The 22,478-nt window shown below is 42.6% G+C and overlaps 1 protein-coding gene across 1 annotated transcript in view; it reads right to left on the reverse strand.

Moving 5' to 3' along the window:
* Positions 1 to 444: 444 nt before the first annotated feature.
* The window catches only part of ITK (IL2 inducible T cell kinase), a 58,483-nt gene continuing 36,449 nt past the window's right edge, over positions 445 to 22,478 (reverse strand). The window contains exons 8-17 of the mRNA XM_045503677.1: positions 20,673 to 20,727; positions 13,324 to 13,406; positions 12,353 to 12,486; positions 11,864 to 11,938; positions 11,117 to 11,288; positions 10,520 to 10,736; positions 9,291 to 9,355; positions 9,082 to 9,200; positions 5,244 to 5,401; positions 445 to 2,561 (exon numbers count right to left, since the gene is read on the reverse strand). Of these exons, the coding sequence (XP_045359633.1) occupies positions 2,490 to 2,561; positions 5,244 to 5,401; positions 9,082 to 9,200; positions 9,291 to 9,355; positions 10,520 to 10,736; positions 11,117 to 11,288; positions 11,864 to 11,938; positions 12,353 to 12,486; positions 13,324 to 13,406; positions 20,673 to 20,727 (1,150 nt within the window). The 3' untranslated portion in view covers positions 445 to 2,489. The remainder of the gene's footprint in view (positions 2,562 to 5,243; positions 5,402 to 9,081; positions 9,201 to 9,290; positions 9,356 to 10,519; positions 10,737 to 11,116; positions 11,289 to 11,863; positions 11,939 to 12,352; positions 12,487 to 13,323; positions 13,407 to 20,672; positions 20,728 to 22,478) is intronic.

Raw genomic sequence — 22,478 nt, forward strand, 5'->3', positions numbered from 1 at the left:
ACAGGAAGCCCCTTTTGCAGGATAGGACACTGGGGAGTGAACTATTGACATATGTTCAGTTAAGGCCCCAGCAAATCTGAGCGTGAACAAGATAATACCATGCAAGGGGTAATTTTTGAAACCAGACCACAGAAATCAGTCAATTTTGATGTTTTCCTTCTAGGCTGGATATTCCAGAAATCATCTCTAATTAAGGGTTCCGCAAGAGAATGTACAAAAGGCCAAAAAGTAAACAGAGATGATTTTGAATATGTTGAGTAAGGTCATCTTCTGAATGATAGAGTTTTATCTTGAGGCAACCAGTTTCACAATAATTATAGTTGAGGGGCGCCTGGGTGGCTCAGTCGGTTGAGTGTCCGACTTTGGCTCAGGTCACGATCTCACAGTCCATGAGTTCGAGCCCCATATCGGGCTCTGTGCTGACAGCTCAGAGCCTGAAGCCTGCTTCAGATTCTGCGTCTCCTTCTCTTTCTGCCCCTTCCCCGCTCACACTGTCTCTCTCTCAAAAATAAACATAAAGAAATTTAAAAAAAAACCCAATAGTTACAGTTAAAAGCTATGCATCTGCATCTCTAGCTGGTCAAAATATCACACAGAAGAGTGAATGACTACACTACCCAATAATCTCTCTACAAGTTTCATCTGAATGCTGTAGGAAAACGAACTCTCTCTTACATCAGTGAACACAAAATGTCCAAGAAGAGTGCAGCTGACTCAAAGTTGAGATGATGATTAAAGGAAGCATTTATACACCCGCAGGAGCATCTTTCAAAGCTGTTTTGAAGCTCATTTATAAATGGCTTCCTGCAACATGACTCTGGAGGGGTGGGTGAATCAAAGGGTTAATTAATTGAGCAACTCCAAAGTCATTAATTCTAACAAAGGTGAAGCTACAGATGAGGAAAAAGAAGATCCTATTCCAACTTGGAGGTTTACATGGCCAACCATAGTGGTCTACGTGGGAGAAATATCATTCTGTGTTGACTTCTTTAATGGCTTTCTAGGTCTTTCCCCCAGCTATATTTATCTCCTTCTCTGCAACCCCTTTCATCATCAGTAGGAGACAGTGCTGAATAGAAATAAAGAAACTGCACTGGTGTCAGACAGATGTAGCCTCTACACTTCTTAGCTCTGTCACTTTGGGGAGGTGTCTTGGCTTTTTAAAGCCTCAGGTCGATTATCTGTAAAATGGGAATAAGAATAGTTTCTCATGGGGTTGGTGTGAACTCAGGATGAAATGAAATTCTGCAGATAAGGCTTGTAGCTCAGTACATGCTCACCGTGCAGATTTCAGTGCTCAATCAACAGCAGGCTGCCTTGTGCGCCTTGAAAGCACCCTACTCAGTGCCTGTTTCTATCCAGATGGTTTGAGCAAGAATAGACCCCTCGTTCCTCTCAGAGACTTTCAGGAGGCGGGAAGCCTCAACCTTGAAGTTGCAAACCTCTAGGGCCTAAACAAACTTGGATTTCTCTGCAAGACCACACTGCCCGACACAATGCTGCCCTCTGCTGATGAGGGTGGAACAGTGCAGAGGGGACTAATCCTAGAGGCCAGAAAAATTGGTGGTGGAGTCCTCAGTGGGAGTCAGGGTTCAGAAGAAACATCTTCTCCCAAGATGCCTGCAGAAGCATTCTGTGCGGAAGGGAAGGCACAGTGACCTGCCCAGCTTGGTACTAAAGGTGGGTGTTGGAGTACTAACAGCCCAAGGCCTTTCTCTGTACCATTTGGTTCTCCATCATTTGATGCCCTCTTTCTGTCCAGACGCCAGCCCCAGCCATGAGATAGAAATCGTTCACCCCAGTCCATCGTGTCCCTTCAAGGAGGAAAGTGGCACTGTGCTGGATGAGTAGCATGCATTAAGCTGCTTCTAGATTATCCGGCCTCAGATGTGAGCATTAGTTCCATCATCCTCTACGGCAGGAAGCTGCGGCTGACGACATCACGGCGGCTGAGTTTACACCTCCTGACCTTAATTAGTTCGCCGGTTCTCCTTGAAAAAGAGTCACACTCCTCATTTCTCTTGCCCCGTATCCTGGGATTCTGTGTTGTCAGGTCAAGTAAAAATCCCTTGACCATAAGCTTTAGATCTCATAAACCCTTGACCATAAACTTTATATTTCATGTTTGAAATAATAAAAATAATAATCCACAGTCCTACCCCATCTCTCCTTTTCTCTAAGAAGTGCAAGAAACGTTGCCTGAAAGCTGTCAGATTGAGGTTCGTGCACCACACACAAGAGGCTGGAAGGAGGGTAGAGACATCGCGGCTGCTCTGGCTTCACTCCCAGTTCAGCGGCTGAGCCTCCTGCCTGCGGCTGGGTGCCAGCCCCTGCCAGGGTGCTGCCTCCGTGGCAGCTCAGGGACCGGCGCCACAGGCCGGCTGCCTCTGGGGAGTCCTCGGCTGGTGGCAGCTTTTAATGCTCTATGAATGGAGAATCTGCTTCCCCCATTCAGGATCTGCAGCCCGTGGCCTGGCGCTGAGTCTCTGCTAAAGTCCTGATTCTGCAATTTCAGCCAGTTGACTCAAGAGTCTGCAGAAAGGTGGCCGGTCTTCTGGTTTCTAGAAGGGGAAAAAAAGAACTCTGAGTTCCTCGTACTTGTGTGTCATAGTTAATTCCAAAGCAAACCGGAACTCAAATGTGAATTTGAAAATGTGCTGCTGATTTTCAAATGTGTTTCCGTATTTATTTTATTTGAAGCTATCGTGTCTCAGTTGTTAACAGCAGGTATTCAGGAATCATACTACCTGCTTTTGAATCTAAACTGTTCCTTTCATTAGCTGTGTGACATTGAGCAAGTTACTTAACTTGTTTGAACTTCAGTTTTGTTGTCCGTAAAATGGGGATAATAATAGTATCTATCTCTTAAGACTGTTGTGAGAATTAAATAAAATCATGTATGAAAAATGCACCATTGGGGAACCTGGGTGTCTTAGTCAGTTAAGCGTCCAACTTCCACTCTCATGATCTCACAGCTTGTGAGTTCGAGCCCCGCATTGGGCTCTGTGCTGACAGCTCAGAGCCTGGAGCCTGCTTCACATTCTGTGTCTCCCTCTCTCTCTGCTCCTCCCCTGCTCACGCTCTGTCTCTCAAAAATTAATAAACATTAAAAATTTTTTAAAAATGGGCAAAAGATGTCAACAGACATCTCATTAAAGAAGAGATACAGATGGCAAAGAAGCATGTGAAAAGATGCTCAACATCGTATATCATCAGGAAACTGCAAACCAAAACAATGATATACCACTATATAGCTATTAGAATGGTTAAAATAAAAAACACCTGATAATATTAAATCCTGGTGAGGATATGGAACAAAAGGAATTCTCATTGCTGGAGGGATTGCACAATGGTACAACCACTTTGGAAGAGAGTCTGGCAGTTTCTTACAAAGCTAAATGTAGTGGTATCATATGATCCAGTGATTATACTGCTAGATAGTTACCCAATGGAGCTGAAAATTTATGTTCATACAAAAACCTTCACACAGATATTTATAGTAGCTTTATTCACAATTGCCCAAACTGCAAGCAATCAAGATATCCTTCAGTAGGTGAATGGATAGCCAAACTGTGGTACATCCATCCGATGGAATATTATTCAGTGACAAAAGGAAGTGAGCTATCAAGCCAAGAAAAGACATGGAATAATCAACAAATGCGTATTGCTAAGTGAATGAAACCAGTCTGAAAAGGCTACACATTATATGACTTCAACTATATGACATTCTGGGAAAGGTGAAACTTGGTCAGTAAAATCAATAGTTGCCAGGGGTTTGGACAGAAGAAAGGAATGGATAAATAGATGAAAGCCCACTGGATTTGAAGGCAGTGAAACTATTCTGTATGATACTATAATGGTAGATATATAATATTGTATATTTGTCAAAACTCCTAGAACTATACAGTACAAAGAATGAATCTTAATGCAAACCATGATCTTTAATGTATAAGTAGTGGCTGATTAATCGTAACAAATGTACCACACTAACGCAAAATGTTACTAATGGGGGGGGAGGTGTATGGAAACTCTCTGTACTATTTGCTCATTTTTTCCTGTAAATCGAAAACTTCTAAACAATAAAGTCTATTAGCTTAAAAATCAATAAAAGAGTCAAAAAAAGAAAAAAGTGCTAAGTAAATTTCAGCTATCATAATTATTACAGCATTTAATTCTCGTGAAGTTGGACTGGATTTGTTTTGCTCCTTTCTTTATGTCTTCATTGTTTGTTTCTGAATACAAAGCCTCTGTGAGCTTACAGATCAAGCATTATTTAATTCTCTTATGAGTAAGAAAAAGGAGGTTCAGAGAATTGCCCAAGATTAATGACTAAGGAGTGGCAAAGCTAGGACAAAGTCTAAGTACCCTATACTTTCTTAATTCCACCTTATTATTCTTCAACAATCTGAATTTGTGTTAGTTCTCTGTTCAGCAGCTTTCAATTGTCATTGAACTTTAAAATTTTCTAACTCATCCAAAGGACATCTAAGACTCATGCTGACGTGGTTTAAGATATAGCCTGCAACCCAAGCATGGGATAACTGAGGCATCTGGGAGGGTGCAGAGTAATTGGTTTTTCAGCCTAAATTGTTGAACAAATAAAATGAACTTGAATTAAGTCACTTTATTTTATTTTATTTTATTTTATTTTACATGTTTTATTTATTTTTGAGAGAGGGAGAGAGAGAGAGAGCACAAGTGGGGGAGGGGCAGAGAGAGGGGGGCAGAGGACCTGAAGTGGGGTCTGTGCTGACAGCAACGAGCCCACGTGGGGCTTGAACTCATGAACCACGAGATCATAACCTGAGTTGAAGTCGGACACTCAACCAACTGAGTCACCCAGGGGCCCCCTAATTAAGTCATTTTAATATTTGCACAGCACATGTGAACTTCTGCTCACCAATTTACAAGCTAACTTCATGTGTACTTGATGGTTTTATGATGTTATGGATGTCTTTTCTCAGAAAATTGGCATATTGGCACAGGTTTGACCCCGTCTTCCTCTCTAACAGTGTTTTGGCTTGTGAAATTATACTGCAGATCAAATAATATTTCAGGTCACTGTCAGCTCTTTGAGGGATGGGCAACCTCTTTAGTTAGTAGACACTCCAACCCACTTTCTTGCTACTCTACTTCAGCCTTACCTGCTTCTTATCCTCTAAGAGGCTCCCTTTCTCTAGAGAATGTGACAGACCCTAACGTTGTCGATGATGAGGCAGGGGGAAACCGCTTCCTTTACTGACCTCTTTCCAGCAATGATTCATGATCTGGTAGATATTTGAGGAGGCCAGCCGGGGCTTGTATAAGCGAAATCCAGTAGAGATATCTTCCACCACCTCTGAGTTGCTTCGGTTTTCATACGGGATTTTGCCTTCACTGAAGACTTCCCACATCAGCACACCTACAAGAAACGGGGAGTGCAGCACAGCTACAGTTCACAAACAGCAACCAAATGTACATCTAGAAATTGCAATTTCCTTGACATTAAGGTTCAAGTCCCTACCTTCAGGAAGTACAATAGCAAGCCACCTGAGCTGTATTTCTAAAGAACGGAGATTTCCGGGTCTTTCTAGTGATGAAGAAATTTCAAGCTTAGCCCTTTGTTATAGCTAACTCAAATGTTACTACTAAAAGTTGCAGGGGATGCAAACTGAAATGTTACACATCATGTAAATGAATGGAGTGGGTGAGATGTGCTGGAATGGGGACTAGGACAGACTGTAGAGAACTGAGGGTCAAATTCTGTCTTCAGATGACGGTTGTGATTTAGCTCCAGCCAACATAGGGCACATGGGGATGAGGGCTCAGTATTGCAGCATTTTCTGTGTTTTTAAAAAGAAGTCATAAATTGAGAGTTTTAAAATAAATTTTTTTTTTTTAATTTTTTTTTTCAACGTTTATTTATTTTTGGAACAGAGAGAGACAGAGCATGAACGGGGGAGGGGCAGAGAGAGAGGGAGACACAGAATCGGAAACAGGCTCCAGGCTCTGAGCCATCAGCCCAGAGCCCGACGCGGGGCTCGAACTCACAGACGGCGAGATCGTGACCTGGCTGAAGTCGGACGCCCAACCGACTGCGCCACCCAGGCGCCCCTAAAATAAAATTTTTTAACATCTTATTTATTTTTGAGACAGGGAGAGACAGAGCATGAACAGGGGAGGGTCAGAGAGAGGGAGACACAGAATCTGGAACAGGCTCCAGGCTCTGAACTGTCAGCACAGAGCCCGACGCAGGGCTCGAACTCACGGACCGCGAGATCGTGACCTGAGCTGAAGTCGGCCGCTTAACCGACTGACCCACCCAGGCACCTGAGAGTTTTAAAATAGAAATACAATTTGATTTTTTAAAATACTGTGAGGGTGCCTAGTTGCTTAGACGGTTAGGCATCCAACTCTTGATTTAGGCTCAGGTCATGATCTCACAGTTTGTGGGATCGAGCCCCACATCAGGGCGTGCACTGACAGCATGTAGCCTTCTTGGGATTCTCTGTCTCTCCCTCTCTGTCTCTGCTCCTCCCCTGCTCATGCTCTCTCTTTCTCTCGCAAAATAAACACCAAGAAAAAAAAGAGTAAAATACTGTGTAGACAGAACAAAAAATATCTCCAAGTTGTCCATTTTTGACCTCTGATTTAAACCCTTTCCTCTTCTGTTTTCAGAAGAAATGTCCCACCCAGTTTTATTATGTACCAATATATTCATGGGATGTCAGAATGGGAAGAGAGCTTGCAAATAACCACTTTCCTTGGTTTTCAGAGCATATTTCAGAGATTCTTAGGGCAGAGTTTTCCCAAGTATGATTCCCAAGACGTCTGAATAAAAATCACCTCAGAAGTTTGTTCAAATGGCAGATCCTGGGCCCCCAGCCCAGACCTCTGGATCAGGATTTCTAAGGGGTCTAAAGAGGCATCTCAGGAGTTCTGGAAATTTGGAACCTGACTGTGAATAAGACTGTGTAGCTCCTTAAGATACCAGAATTTCTAGTGAGATTTCTTTGGAAAATCGAGGCCTGCTGCTGGAAGCTCATTTGAAAACAATTGCTTTCATGCCAACCTTGCAATGCATTGATTGGAAACTGAGGAAGGCCCAAAGAGCTTACTTGACTTGCTTAAAATAGCACGGCTAATTAGGGCAAAAGCATTAAAATGCGTAACAAATCTCAATGGTCTTGAGGCAGGCATCAAGTTCTCAGTCCACCCAGGTTTCTGTCTCTCAGGCTTGCCGCTCCTGTGATCTACCCTCTCCACCCTGCTTCTATCAAGCAGGCTCGGTTTTGGATACTAAGGGGGCACATCTCAGGCAGGCATGGACCGAAGCGCAACCTTCTAATTATAAGATGCAACAGAAAATTCACAACTGACAACCTATGGCAGAAAAGGCCTCATGCAGAGTTGGCTGGTGGATGTGACAAAGCAGCCATGGCTACAAACGTGTGGCTCGGTGCGGCGTGACCAGCTGCATCCCTCATAGTGGCTACACATCGGCCATACCTTTCCCCATTGTAGAGATACTTGGGGAAAAAAGAATCTTCTGCGATGGCTCTGGTGCAGTTTTATTTCTTCCAAGTTCGTTCTATAACTTAAATTTGAATAACAAAGTCTTAGCTAGGCTGTTGAACAGGGAAGCTGTTTTAAGGAACAGTTCAGAAGAACCAAAAATTAACAAACCACTTGATTGTTGGAACTGGGAAAAATGCTGGGAAGACTTCAAAACTAGTTCTCTTAAGAGATTTAATTAGTCAGTTTCTCCCTGGTACTCTAGGTCAATACACTTGGCAAACATTCCCTTCATGCACAATGGCAAAATCAAACTCCAACTCATTTCTTTCCAAACTATAACCCTTATAATCCAAATCAAAGAGATTGTCCGGTATGTTTTTGCGTATAGGTTAGTAGTTTGTGTATAGTTTGTGTACAGTTGTGCATAGTTTAGTACACACAAACTATGGCTTAGGATAATATGACAAAACCAGCAAGAATATTTAGTACTTTCTGCCATACCGACATCATTCATTCTGGCCTTTCATTCATGCCCATTTACACTTATCAGGAATTCTGATCCCTTATCGTGGACTGCCAAGTTCGTTGTCTACTCTTCTCTCAGTAAGACAGCACCTCTCTTTCCTTTGGACACACCACATTTCTATAATTGCTGTTTTTTGTAAAGCAATGAAGATCCCTGGATCTCCAAATGGAGATGGTTCTCTCTCATCATTCAGATCTGTGCTCAAGGGTCATTTCCTTGGAGACGCCTTCCCAGACTATGGTATTTAAACTCACCCTCTTGCCTGGGTGGCTCAGGAGGGTGAGCATCCGACTTTGGCTCGGCTCATAATCTCACAGTTCATGGGTTTGAGCCCCATGTTGGGCTTTGTGCTGACAGCGCAGAGCCTGCTTGGGATTCTGTCTTCCTCTCTCTCTGCCCCTCTCCTGCTTGTGCTTTCTCTCTCAAAAATAAGTAAACATTAAAAAAAAGTTTAAAACAGACCCTCCATCCTAGTCAGTTTCTATCCCATTACTGTTTTGTTTTATTCATAGCATTTATTACTATGTGACTTTGTCTTACATACATAACTATTAGCTTGTTTACATGACTGTTATCTGTCTCTCTCTAAAATTTACCTCCAAGAGAATAGGAGTCTTTCGTATACAGGCACCACTGCATTGTGAGTACCTAGATTAGCCCCGGCTTATAGTAGATGTTCAATAAATTGTTGTTGAATAAATGAGTAAAATATTTATTGAGGGTTAAGTGTGAAAATATAATTTTGAACAAAATATGGTCCTGGTCTTCAAGGAACTCATATTCCAGTCTCCTCACTCCTCCAGCTTTTGATCTCACAGAAGCTGTCACCGGAACTCACATTTCCGTTCTCATTTCACCCCCCATTTCAAAGATCTCTAAGACCAAATGCAACAATGAGGCTCCTTCATACTTTTCAGAGCTGTTATCACACACAGACGGTCAGTGGGATGCCCTCATCACCCAGAGTCCTGGGCAAGTACAGTTGCCTGGATCTGACAAGTAAAACATCTGGCTGGCAGTCCTGGATCCTGTGGGTGTGGGGACAGAGGGACACTCACCAAATGACCACACATCTGACTTGCTGCTATAGCGACTGAAGGAGAAGACTTCCGGGGATGCCCACTTCACTGGGAACTTGGTGCCTGTGGAACTGGTGTACTGATCATCAAGGACGAACCTGGGTAGAGAGTGGAGAAAGAATGTCTGAATGTTCTGGGGGCCTGGGTCTCGTTCCTGAGACTTTGCTGGCACCACGTCCCCGTATTACCTTGTCATCCCAAAGTCGGACACCTTGATGACTTGGTTTTCTCCCACTAAACAATTTCTGGCAGCCTGGAATGGAGACAGGCAAACAAAAGAGAAAGGAAAACGGTTGGTGGATAAGCAGTATACAAGGGCACTCAGGAGCTTTACAGACGCTAATTAAGCTTCCCTAGCACCTTACAGGAGTTAGCTAAAAAGTTAAATGTGTAAGATCCCTTATCAGGATGAGTAAGTTTGGTCTTTTAGTTTTATTCCTGGGATATTAATTAGAAGAGAAACCCATGGTGGTGTTTAACCAACGATATGTGTTGGTTTTATTATGTGTTCTTTTTTTTTTTTTTTTTTAACATTTTTTTTTTCAACGTTTATTTATTTTTGGGACAGAGAGAGACAGAGCATGAACGGGGGAGGGGCAGAGAGAGAGGGAGACACAGAATCGGAAACAGGCTCCAGGCTCTGAGCCATCAGCCCAGAGCCTGATGCGGGGCTCGAACTCACGGACCGCGAGATCGTGACCTGGCTGAAGTCGGACGCTTAACTGACTGCGCCACCCAGGCGCCCCTTATTATGTGTTCTAATGCAATCTGATGCAATAGGAAATGTTAACATTAGGGACGGTAATGAAGAAACTGTCACCCATTTGACTAAAATAAGAATGTTTTGAGGTTGCTAATCCTCTTTAAACTATTCCTCAATAAGGAGAGTCCCTAGTCTCTAATTAGTATCACAGAATTTTGCACTTAGTGATGAAAGACTCCATTCTCTTTACAAATTTTATTTTATTATTTTTTCTTTTTTTCAAATTTTAAACGTGCCTACAAATCCCAAGGGGGATATGTTAAAATGAATATTTCTGAGCTCCAACCCCCAGAGATTCTGAGGATGGTTTTAGCATCACCCCAATGTGATTGTGGTAGATCCTTGGATAATAGTTTGAGAATTTTACCAAGAGGAAACTGAGGCACAGAGAGGTTATGAAGGAGAGGCTATATGTTTCATTCTGGAAGAATGTAAACTCAGACTCAGAGGGTACAAGTTAGAAGCAGGGCTGGGATGAGAGCCCAGATCTGAGTCCTACTAGGGCATCCCCAAGTGGGTAGAAATTGAGAGGGGAAGGAAGATGGTCTGTGACTTGTTATTTATCAATTTATTCCCAGTCTGGGTAGCTGTACGTTTCAGGGGGACACACCCCTTCATCCTGAACCTATAGTTGTTTGCCCCGCATCCTCTTACCAGGTCTCTGTGGATGACACATGCCTCTTCCAGGTAGGCCATGCCCTCACACACGTCCAGGCACATGCCCAGCAGGGTTTCTGCAGCAAAGAGTCCTCGCTGGTTGCGCAGGTAATCCGACAGGCAGCCGTGCTCCATGAACTCAAACACCAGGCAGATGGGGGCCTGCTCTAGGCATACCCCATACAGCTGCACCAGTTTGGGGTGAGAGAGTTTCCTGGAGGAAAAAGGCAAGGGGTGAGATGGTCTAAAGTCAGTCTCCCCCAAACACACTCCGTCCCCTAAACAAAAATGACCTGAAGGATGGTGAGCAGTCAAATGGTGTGTGTGAGGACAAATGGTGGTCAGTGTGGCTGGCACATCATGGACCAGTGGAGAGATGGGTAGGAGATGAGACTGGGCAGTGGACAGAGGAAGACCATGACAGGCTATATAGACCATGGTGAAGAGTTTGATTTTAGTCTCCATGCCATTGGAAACCATTGCTAGATTTGAGCAGCAAAATGGCATAACATGGCGGCAAAATGGTATTTAAAGAACACAACACAGAACGTCATCCCGAAGACATCTTTGTGTACTCTTGTTTTGGCCACTCACATCATGACTTCAGCCTCCTCTATGAAGTCCTCTTCCGACATAGCCCCTTCTTGAATGGTTTTGATGGCCACCTTGTCCTTGTTGAGCCAGTAGCCAAGATGCACCAACCCAAACTGCCCACTGCCAATTTCCTGTACAAAAGTGAGCTCTGAGGGATCAATCACCCATTTCCCTAGAAGAGAGAAAGAGAGTTTTCCAGGGTTGGCAAGGAGTAGATATGAGGTATAGGGCTACAAGGAGACTAATAGCCCTAGATAGAATGTTATCTTCTTGATAATATAACCTAAAGATGGCAAATAGTATAAGCTTTAGACTTAGAACTTAGATCTTAAAGTTATTTCCACCTCGCTAATAATAACATAGGATATGCATTTAAAACCACGGAAAATGTTTGTGGGGAGAGATTACATGGAAAGAGGAAGGAAAATGGCATTAATCAAGATCTCAAAGAAAGTAAACGAAAGGGTTCTTGCAACGCCTCAACTATTTTTTTCTACCTGATTGAAAATGTTTTATTGTTGGGGCACCTGAGTGGCTCAGTTGGTTAAGCGTCCGACTTCGCCTCAGGTCATGATCTCATCCTAAGTTGATCTCATCCAAAGTTGGCCGCTCAACTGACTGAGCCACCCAGGCACCCCAAATGGTCATTTTTAAGTCTGGGGAAGAATTACGTACATGGAAAGCCCATTCAGAATTTGCCCCAGACCTTTAGGGATGTGATATGACAGTCCTGAACGCACTGCTCACCATATCTCAGTCCTGCTGTGACTGGGGCTTTCTGCCTCCAGGAACAAACTGGATACCGGAGTCGAGTGACCAGACCTGGGTTGATTAAAAAGTGAAAGGTGGCAGTTAGAGCTTTACTATAGCAACTGTTCAAATTAAACCACCAGGAAAAAAAAATAACCCAATGCAAAAGTTATTTTTATTCTGGAAAACAAATCCCAACACCCAATCACTGATATCACACTCCCTCCAACAAGAGTCATAAAAACAGATGGGCAGGTGGTGAAATCCCATGAGTCTAACAACAGAATTTGCTAGTGGAAAACATGCAATATGATCAAATATTCGGCATTCTTTTCTATTTGTAGATTTAGTTATTATTTATGGTCAGTTTGCCTGAGATGAAGAAACCTGGCTGGGAATTTGTCATTTTTTTTCCCAAGTTCCCTAGTGAGTGACTCCCCCCTCCCCCCCACTGCCCCTGCCCTGGCCTTGTCCTTTAGAACTTACCTCCTCCATTGTGTTGGTGGTAATTGATGAGGAGAGGGATGGAATCAAACACATACTTTTCAGCCACATAATATCGCTTGGGGTTATCATTAGTTTCCTTGATGTGATAATGCTTGATACAGGGGTTGTTCTCACTTAAACAAAAGAAGCATAAATGCAGTGATTATTAAGAAGCAATGTTTAGACACAAAAATGTCTACTGGTATCAGCTTCGTATGAGCTTTGTTTTTTACCTTCTCAGAAGGATGGCAGATATTAATTCTTACTGGACTTTGCTTATTGCCAAACTGCTTTGTTGTTACTTATTTTTTAATTACAATAGAATTTGAGACCTGGATTGGCTCTTAGATATTTTTTTTACAGAGGAGGAAACAGAGGTATGGAGCAGGACAGACAGCATGAGGGTCTTGCAGTCAGCCGGCTGGAACATGGCCACTTGAGCTCCATTGTCTCAGAGAGGCACCATCAGCTGTCTGAGCCTCGGTTTCTTCGATGGAAAGGAGCATAGTAATACCTGCCTTCAGAGCTGATTAGGATCAGAAACAGTCTGTAGGGTTCAGACACATGGTAAGGACTCAGTAAATGGTAGGTAGCTTTGTTAGCAGAGCCAGAACTAAATACGTATCTTCTCGCTTCTGGCTGAAAGTATCTTCTTTGTTAGCTGTGGGTTAAATGATAAACACATCAAATGCAGAGTCAAGTATTTTATTTCTTTAGAGCTCTGCATGCAGGGATGCTAATTTAGGAGAGACAGTGGCGTCTGGACCCAGCTCTGTCACTCTCCAGGAAAATGACTTCAGCGATGTCCTTAATCTCCCTGGTCTTGATTTTCTCAGAGGGATCAGCAAAAGCACACTGTTTCGAGCCACCCCTCTAGCTCTTGCCCTGTCTGACGGTGCTGTGTGTGGCCTATTGCTCACCCACCTCAGGACTATCTCTCCCCACTTTAGTGAGCTGAGTTAGCACCGTACCTTACAACGGCTTTAGTGAAAACAGACACGGTGTAAGTTCCTGGAGTCCTGGAATCTCGTACCATGAAGGCTCCTTCTTTGGCCTGGAATGGTTAGAAAATACAGAAGGTTAGTGATCCCAGGAAACCCGGCTCCTGCGTCCAGCTCTACTTTCTTGTCTGTGAAAGGAGAAAATACTATAGGCCAGCTTTGCACAGAGCAGAATTTCAGCAATAATGGCTAGTATTTCACCTGCTCAAGCAACAGGTATTTCTTAAGGTCCTACCATGGATCAGAGACTTCTGGTGATGACATAAGCAGTGCATGAAGACAGATAAATGCAAGGCTGCCCTTTTGGAGCTCACCATGTACCAGCCTCATACCAGATATTGTCCAACCCTCACCACAACACTGCAGTCTAGATGTCACATCCTCAATTTACTGATGAGGACACTGAGTGCCACAGAGCTTCCGTGACTTTCCCACCATCTGCAACTAGTACGCGGTGGACCTGGGATTTGAACCTTGCACGTGGCATGTGAGCAAAGGCCATGCTCATTCTGCTGCTCCAGGGTACCTCTGCGCAACAAATGTTAGAAACCACTTCTCCATTCCCCTCCAAGGGCACAAAGCTTTCTGACCTGGAAGCTTTGCCAGTTTCTTCATGGGAACGTATTTATCAGGCCCTTTCTAGAGTGCTGATTTTGCTGCAGGGCAAAAGGAGAAAAAAACATGAAGTTCCTGTTGCATGAGGGAAGTGGAGAGAAGGAAAAGCCCCAAGACTGTGCTCTTCACTCCCTTTGACAGTTTTGCCGGTGCTAATGAATCAAGCACAAGCAAATGGATATGCCAATTTATTCGTTCCTGGTGGAAACGTTACAATCTGAACTCTGTTTAGAGTACATCACGTCTAATGCTGTGTTCCTGCCCAGCTGTAAATGCGTGCTGGTAATATTTGCAAAAGCTACTACTATGAGTTACTTAACTTCAACATAGAGAGGGCCACAAGTGAAGGCCAGAGAAACACATGAGCCTCATGTGTGAGCCACATAGACTGGTAGCATATGGAGCACAGTATGTACGATTTAGAACGATGCAAGCCCCTCCATCCCCAAAGTGGATTGTCTACACACCGTGAAAGCAATACACACAGATGGCCATGCTAACTGTTTGAACCCTAGAATCTCAGCATTATGGGATGTTTAGCAGCATCCCTGGCTTCTATCAACTGGATGTCAGACACTGCCAAGTTGTCCCTGGGGGACAAAATCACCCCGGTTGAGAACTACTGATCTGGCCTCATTCCCTATGAGTATACTCCTATGTCCCAAACTTTGTTGATTATCACAATCACCTGAAGAATCTGAAGCACAGAACAAGACAAAACAAAACAACAAACACCTAACCGTGCTTCACCCCATGCATATGACCTTTGAATCACCAGGACTGGCAACCTGGTTCGTGAACTTTTTAGAAGCTTGCCTTGTGATTCTTAAAAAAAAAAAAAAAAAAAAAAAAAAAAAAAAAAAAAAAAAAAAGTTTGTTTATTTTGAAGGAGGGTGGGAAGGGCGGAGAGAGGGAGTGAGAGAATCCCAGGCAGGCTCCACACTGTCAGCACCAAGCCTGATGCAGGGATCGATCCCATGAACCAGGAGATCATGACTTGAGCTAAAATCAAGAGTCGGACATTTACATGACTGAGCCACCCAAAGGCCCCTGCTGTGCAATTCTTACCGACTTGCAGGTTTGGGCTCCACTGACTTAGCTGAACATGTAGCTCCTATTTGTAATATCCTGATGAGTAGTCTCTATCTTTAAACAGTAGTAAAACTGAGTGTGGAGCCTGCTTAAGATTCTCTCTCTTTCCCTCAGCCTCTCTCTCCTGCTCTCTCTCTCTCTCTCTCTCAAATAAAAAATAAGATAAAATAAATAAAAGAGCTTTTATAAATAAATAAATAAATAAATAAAAATAGCTTTTGAGGCACAATTTACATACCATGACATTCTCCCGTTTCAAGTGTACAATCCAATGATATTTAGTAAATTTACAGGGTTGTGTCACCATCACTACAATCCAATTTTAGAACATTTTCATTACTCTCAAAATATACTTCTATTTGCACCCTGGCCACACTAATATGCTTTCTGTTTCCATAGATTTGCCTGCTCTAGGCCTTTCATGTAAATGAAATAATATAATATGTGGTCTTTTGTGCCTGGCTCCTTACAGGTAGCATATTGTTTTCCAAGATTTATCCAAGTTGTAGCATGTATCAGTCCTCCATTCCTTTTTATGGCTGAATAATATCCCATCGTACGGATATATCACATTTTGTTTACCTGTTCATCAATGGATGGACATTTGGGCTGTGTCCACCTTACGGCTACTGTGAATGGTGCACCCGTGTCTGGCTTCTTTTGATCAATATCACGTTTGTGATATTCGTCCACGCATTACATGTATCATAGCTTATCTTCAGAGATTTCCCCCTTTATCAAATAATGAAGCTTTTGCTCTTGCCTCATTAGAATGGGATGGGTTAAACTCAAGGCAGGAAGGAACAAAACTTCAGCAGAGGAAGATTTTATCTGCGTATCTTACTCTAAAAGGGGAAGAAACAGACCAAAAAACCCCCAGACGTTTATCAAATGTCTGTGAAGAGGGGAACGTGAACATCTCTCCTATTTAATTAGTACTGTTTTGCTGTTGTTCTTATTCTCCCAAAGAAGCCATTATTTTTTTAAAACAAAACAAAACCGTAATCAGAGTGGGGCCCAGCTGTGAACAAGAGTAATCCACAGATGTGAGAAAAAGGGGAGGTAATGTTTGCAGGCAGCTCGGCTAAGCAGGGGAGGTTCAGAGCTCTTCCCCCATCATACTTGCTCTAGGTGGCATTCAGTGAGGGCGACAGGAAACTCTCATCTGGGGCTGAGGCAGTCTAGAGTTCTGAGGAAAATGAGGCATCCAGCATGTGCCTTACCACTTACTTCCTGCAAAAGGCTCAGAGGAAGTCACAACCACTGAGAACACTGTAAAGGGTCTTTGTTCATATCACCATCATGCAAAGGGGGCACTGACTTGTACAGTTTAGCCAGAAGAGGGGCCCTTGTTCCCTTGGGGCATTTTTAAGGTTTCAGTTTACCTTTTACTAATTTTCAAAGAGGCAACAATAGGGGAAAAAGCCATGGAGATGGTGAAATATATGGATGGGAATTATGGGATGGGAGAATAGAACTTAGCTCATATATTCTCTTGTTAACTGGGTGTGTGTGTGTGTGTGTGCATGTATATGTGTGAAGACGCACCCCTCCTCTAGTCCAGAACTATGCCGCTGATTCACACTCTGAATGTGGCCTCAGTTTACTCTTTTGTAACACAGATGTTCTTCAAAGGGAATTCTTACTCTACCAGTCTATAATTCTGTGAATTCCAGCTGTTTCCTGTTTAAATGTATGAGCTCCGGTTTCCTCATCTGTAAGATTCCCTTTGTAAGGTTGTGGGGAGAATTAAAGTGTATAGAGCCGTTCCTGGAATATACCAGAACAATGACTATTAGGGCTATCATTAGCCATTGTTGTCATATGCTATGGTATTCTATCTGTTGGAGGTATTAATTCCTCCAACACACGTGTGCGATGCTGTAAGCCATGAAATCCCTGCTTGCGAGGAATTTACTCTCTAACTAAATGGGTTAAGACAGAAGATAAACTGCTGAGGCCCAAGAGAGAGTGAGAACAGTGCCACTGGAGAAGTAATGACATTGCACCAGAAAGGTTCAAAGGACAGACGATCACGTTCCACGGCCAGGGAGATGGAAAGCATGAGAAGCTTCTTAGAGAAGGTGTTATCTGATGAATGGATAGGACTGTGTAGGAAATGCTTTTCTGTAGTTCCTAAACTTGGGTAACTTCCAGAATCACCTGGGTGCCACCTCTAGAGGTTCTGGTTGGTGAGGCCTGGAGTTTGGACTCTGTATTTCTATAAAGAACCCCCAGTGATGCTCTTGATCAGCCAGTTTCTCTTTAAGCATAGTTGTTAATTTAAAAACATTTTTTAAGCATTTAATGTATTTATTCATTCAACACATATTTGTTGAGTAACTACTTTGTCATAAATACAGTTTGGGTTTCTAGGTGCAGCGGGAACAAGATAAAGCCTTTCTATTCTAGTGGAGAACTGTGGATGGGGCAGTACATTAGGAGCTCTAGTTGATAAAAATCTATCAATCCATCTCTTAAGGGTCCTACACTTGTTAGATAACAGAGATACTAAACACACCCACGAAACAATTCTGCTATTGTTTCAAGCAGCCGACAATACAGGGACCCGCTGATGTTTGCCCTTATATTACCTAAGAAGGCAAAGAGGATTTGGTAAAGTAGTTCAGAATATTAGCACGCAGGAATGTTTCAACTGCCCCAGAAAGCAAAATGTATTTAAGTGTCTCCAAGGAACTGCTGTCGAACAGGAAACCTCTTCAGCTTGTCATTAAATGCGGGCTGTTTCAAGGACTCCATGGGTAACACTTCATTAACCAATGTGTGATTGAAAATAACAAAACTGCACTTGTTTAAACTCCATATAATTCAGGTTTTTAATTAATTTTGCAATCCTTTCAATTAGTTCTTATCGGTCAGGTTTTGCTATGTTATCCAGTAACATAGCTTGGCTGAAGTAGGAGCTGAGCCCGCTGCATACGCATCATAAGTTCGGCTAGAAAACAATACGGATTCCCAGGAACTGACTCTGGAGATTCTGATTCTGTAGGTCTGGGTGGGGGCCTGGGATTCTGGATTTTTAAGTTTCCCAGTGGTTCTAATGCGTGGTCTACTGGGGACCACAGGAAATCATAAAGTGCAGAGTTGATGTGGAACCAAGGAGAAAGCAGGGTCCAGTAATGACTCAGATCGATTCCTCTTTCCCCCCATGAGATCTGACTCTTCAGAGTTGTCTCTGAACTCTGAGGCCACTGCCAGCCTGCCTCATGCTCATAGTTTATCTTGGATTGTCCTCTGACTCTTCAGTTTGCCTTCTTTTTCAGTACAGCCTAAAGCTTGTTGAGGTCAAAGATCCTATCTCAAACACCCCTAAGTGCTTAGTCCTGTGCTCAGCAAAATGGTAAGGTACTTGAGTTTATAGCCAGATATCCTAATAAAGGAAATGGTGCACACACGCTGAAGCTGAGAGGGCTGCTAACGGAGACAGATGACATAGTGCAGGCTGTCTGTTGTGTCCCTCACTGGTAAGCACACAGAGTCTTTTGAGAAATCCGTAAACAACTGAACTTGCTCTCTTTGATGAGAGCAAGCTGCCCAAGGGCAGAACATCTCACCTTGTCCTCTTTGCTAGCAGCTTGCTAATCGGCAACTTACCCGAAGAAGATGAAGTTCACTGCTCCCCAGTATGACGATGGGTTTTTCCTTCTCCCCTCCCCTTTTCCTCTTACAGAAATTCTATTTTTGCCTTTGATGGAATGAATCAATCTGTCACCAGTTTCCCCTTCTACAAAAGTAAATTGCATGCCAATAATAAGCTGCATGCCTTTAAATTAATCTTTAGCAATATTTATTAACCCTCCACCTTCCCATCACAGACTTTCATTCCCTTCCTGGCACCTTCCCAGGTCTCCTTCTCTAAGTCTCATCACTAACTGGGCAAATAGTGGCTACCAGTTTGGGTAACCAGCTGTCCCAGTTTGTCCAGGACTGAGGGGAGGCTGGGATTTCTGGGCACAGGACTCTCAGTTTTAAAACTGGGATAGTCCCAGGACCAACCAGGATGAGTTGGTCACCCCACCTTCATCCCATGCAGGAGAGATTTGCAGTTTAATTTAAATTTCTTACAGATAGGAAAACCTTCAAACACAAACTAGAAAATAAGGTGCAATGGCAGGGATAGGGTTGACATTTTGGCACAGGGAAACTAATGCTTCCAACAACACATACCTACAGTTTGCTGGTCTCATCGGTAAGACTAGTGTTGGGCACGGGTCATTAATGTCTGAATATTAGACTCGTCTGGAGAGATTTTTCTCTGAATTATTAATGCTTAGATCCTACCAACTAGATATTCTGATTTAATCCATCTGGTGTGGGGCTTGGGCATTGGTATTTAAAAAAAATGTTTCCCATGTGATTCTAATGTGCAGACAGGCCCGAGAACCACTGCTTTAGGCATATATGTTGGTAAATTAATTGATTGCTCTGTGGAAGACTTTTTTCTCAATACTTCCATACATTTGGTTTCTCTGAAAGAGCTATAAATGTGCAGTTTTAAGTGCTACTCAAAGTGTGGTCTGCAGTTGGGTGCCAGTTGGCAGATTTTTGCTGGCCCACCACCAGACAGAAAGGGAAATTGAGAGAAAGCGGTTAGACATTTTTTACAGCACTCAGACTAATTTTGTGTCTAATAAATCAAAGACTAATAAAAAATTAAACTTGCAGGTTTTGTGTCCTTGCTTCTTTATTTTTTTCTAGTAGTTCATTTTTATTTATTTTACACAATATAAGCCTGTGACAAATTGGAAATTGAAAAACAACCGCAAAAAGTGATCCATCAACACGGGTATTTGAGAGGCACTGGCACAGAGTAACAAATGGCCTCCTGGTCCAGGAAGAGAGGGTTCACCTTGAGTGCCAATCAACTGATGGCAGCTGCCTAGAGCACTGTGTTGACAAGGATCTCAAAGCCATGGACTGTGATCAACAGCGTCACATAAGATCAGGAGCAAAGGGTGACAGTATGAATCCTGGCTAACTCATTGCTGATTTAGTCCAACTCTCGTCTTGTACTCATTGAGAAACTAAGACCCAGGAGGAAGAAACATCCCCAAAGCCACAGACTGTGTTGGTGACAGAACAGCGATTAGGACATTTGCTTTTCCCACCACACCATGCTTTCTCTCTTCTCATCTCTTGCTCCCTTGATTCTGACATCCTTGGGCAAGATCAGTCCTGCTATCCACACTGCATGGCTCTTAAGAACTGATGCATAAAAATAAATTAAAACAAGTGATGTGTTTCTCCTGGGCTACAGCCCAACCAAGTAGCATGTAAGTCACTGCCACCCCTGACCTAGCCAGAGAAGCAGGCAAGGAAAACTAGCCCCATGGCTCCCCATCACAGACAGAAAGGCCACTATATTTGTCATGACAGTTGCATGTCAATACCAAGACATGAGACCCTCCATGGGGTTCTTATCCTGTTGTATGCTAGTTTCTATAAATCCCCAGAATATTTTCACTGAACATGAAAATCACTGTTAATCTAATATATCAACTTACTACATTGGCATAAACCATAGTATGGCTGAAAAAAAAAAAAGCACAATTCATTTTATTTTAAGTCAAAGGCAGGTCAAGGAGACTTACTGTGTCCAAAAGAAGTTTTTCAGCTTTGTCTCGGCTGATGCTCTTATTGTACCACCTGAAAGCAGGAAAAAGTCATATGTCAATGACACTTAACTTTTAAAAAATTATTTACTTGTAAAAGATAATTAATTCTAGAAAATGATTTGGTCATTTTCTATTTGTACCACTGCATTCAAACTTAAAAACAAAGGTATGCACCATATCAGGGTAATAAAATGTTTAACTGGAAGGGAACAAATGAATTAGAATTGGTAAAATAGAGATAATTTTTGAAGCTGGGTTTTGGATATAATGGAGGTCCATTATATTATTCTATTTTTATGCATGTTGGAAATTTTCCATAAGAAAGTTTTATAAAAACTTTATCTCCTCTATTTCATAAGTTAGTGGATGGTTATAAGTAGGATGATGCTAGGACAACTATAACAATTGAGTACAAATTTGAAAGTTTAGCCTTGTAAAATAATTGTAATATTTTCCTCTTTTAGATCTATTTTCAAAATCTTCTGCAAAGTAATTACTTTTATAATTTTGGAGTCTGGTGAAAAAAACTTAAAAGTGGTAAAAAGAATATGAACGATTTTTAGGGATGAAGTTTTTGAATTTTGCTGTTAATACTTGAGCCACATCCTGGCCTCTCTGGCCATTTATGAGATAAGAGGAAATAGAATGGTCATCAGTTAACAATCAATTTTGAATAGTATAAATTTCAGAGGAGAGAACTTTTAGATGGGAAGGAACACCACTCACCAAACTTGTTGTCTACTAGAAAGTAGCCACAGGGGCACCTGAGTGGCTCAGTTGGTGATTTCAGCTCAGGTCATGATCTCACCATTTGTGAGATCTAAACCTACATTGGACTTTGCGCCGATAGCATGGAGCCTGCTTGGGATTTTCTCTCTCCCTCTCTCTCCCCTCCTCCTCTGCTCTCTCTCTCTCTCAAAATAAATAAATAAACATTTAAAAAATTTAAAACATAAAAAGTAGTCAGAATATGGGAATTAGTGGACCCATCTGAGCCTTTTTTTTTAAATACAGTGAGAGAGAGCACATGTGTGCACATGTGCATGTGAGCAAACGGGGGAGGGGCAGAGGAAGAGGGAGAGAGAGAATCTCGAGCAGGGTCCGTGCCCAGCATGGATGTGGGGCTTGATGTGGGGCTTGACACAAGGTTCCATCTCATGACTGTGAGATCATGACCTAAGCTGAAATGAAAAGTGGGATGCTTAACCCACTGAGACACCCAGGCTCCCCTACCTGAGCTTTTGAGTATCATATGGTATTTTATACATCAGCTGATTTTATACATCAGCTCTTGTAACTTAACTAGTTGAGGGATGGCAAATAGGCTTCATCTCTTGTGCAAGCTCTGATCAGCTCATCACAGCTGCCTAAAGATGTGCACCTGAGCTCAGTAGGTAAGTGTGTCACTATCTAAAAGGGATGTCAACCCTGAGTTCAGGCACCGGGAGGGAAGGGCAGCAAGAGTGCCTCCTTCATCTGTCTGACCCTTCATTTTAAGGAAAAGGGATCTGAGATCCAGCCTGGTGAGGAAACTTGCCCAAGGTCATGCCCTCAAGTCAGGGCAGGAAACCTGAAGCCAATCAATGGATTTCACAGCCCATGATTATGTTCCCAGATGTTACATTTTTGAGTTCTTACACAGATATCCCCTGAAAGTAGACAATATTAAGTGCAAGGATAAAAAACTATCATACTGGGTGTTTTATTTTTATTTATTTTTATTTTTTTGAGATCATTTGAACTTTTTTGTTCAGGAAGACAGAATATTTATTTATTTATTTA

Source organism: Leopardus geoffroyi, chromosome A1, assembly GCF_018350155.1.
Source record: "Leopardus geoffroyi isolate Oge1 chromosome A1, O.geoffroyi_Oge1_pat1.0, whole genome shotgun sequence".
Lineage (NCBI taxonomy): Eukaryota > Metazoa > Chordata > Mammalia > Carnivora > Felidae > Leopardus > Leopardus geoffroyi.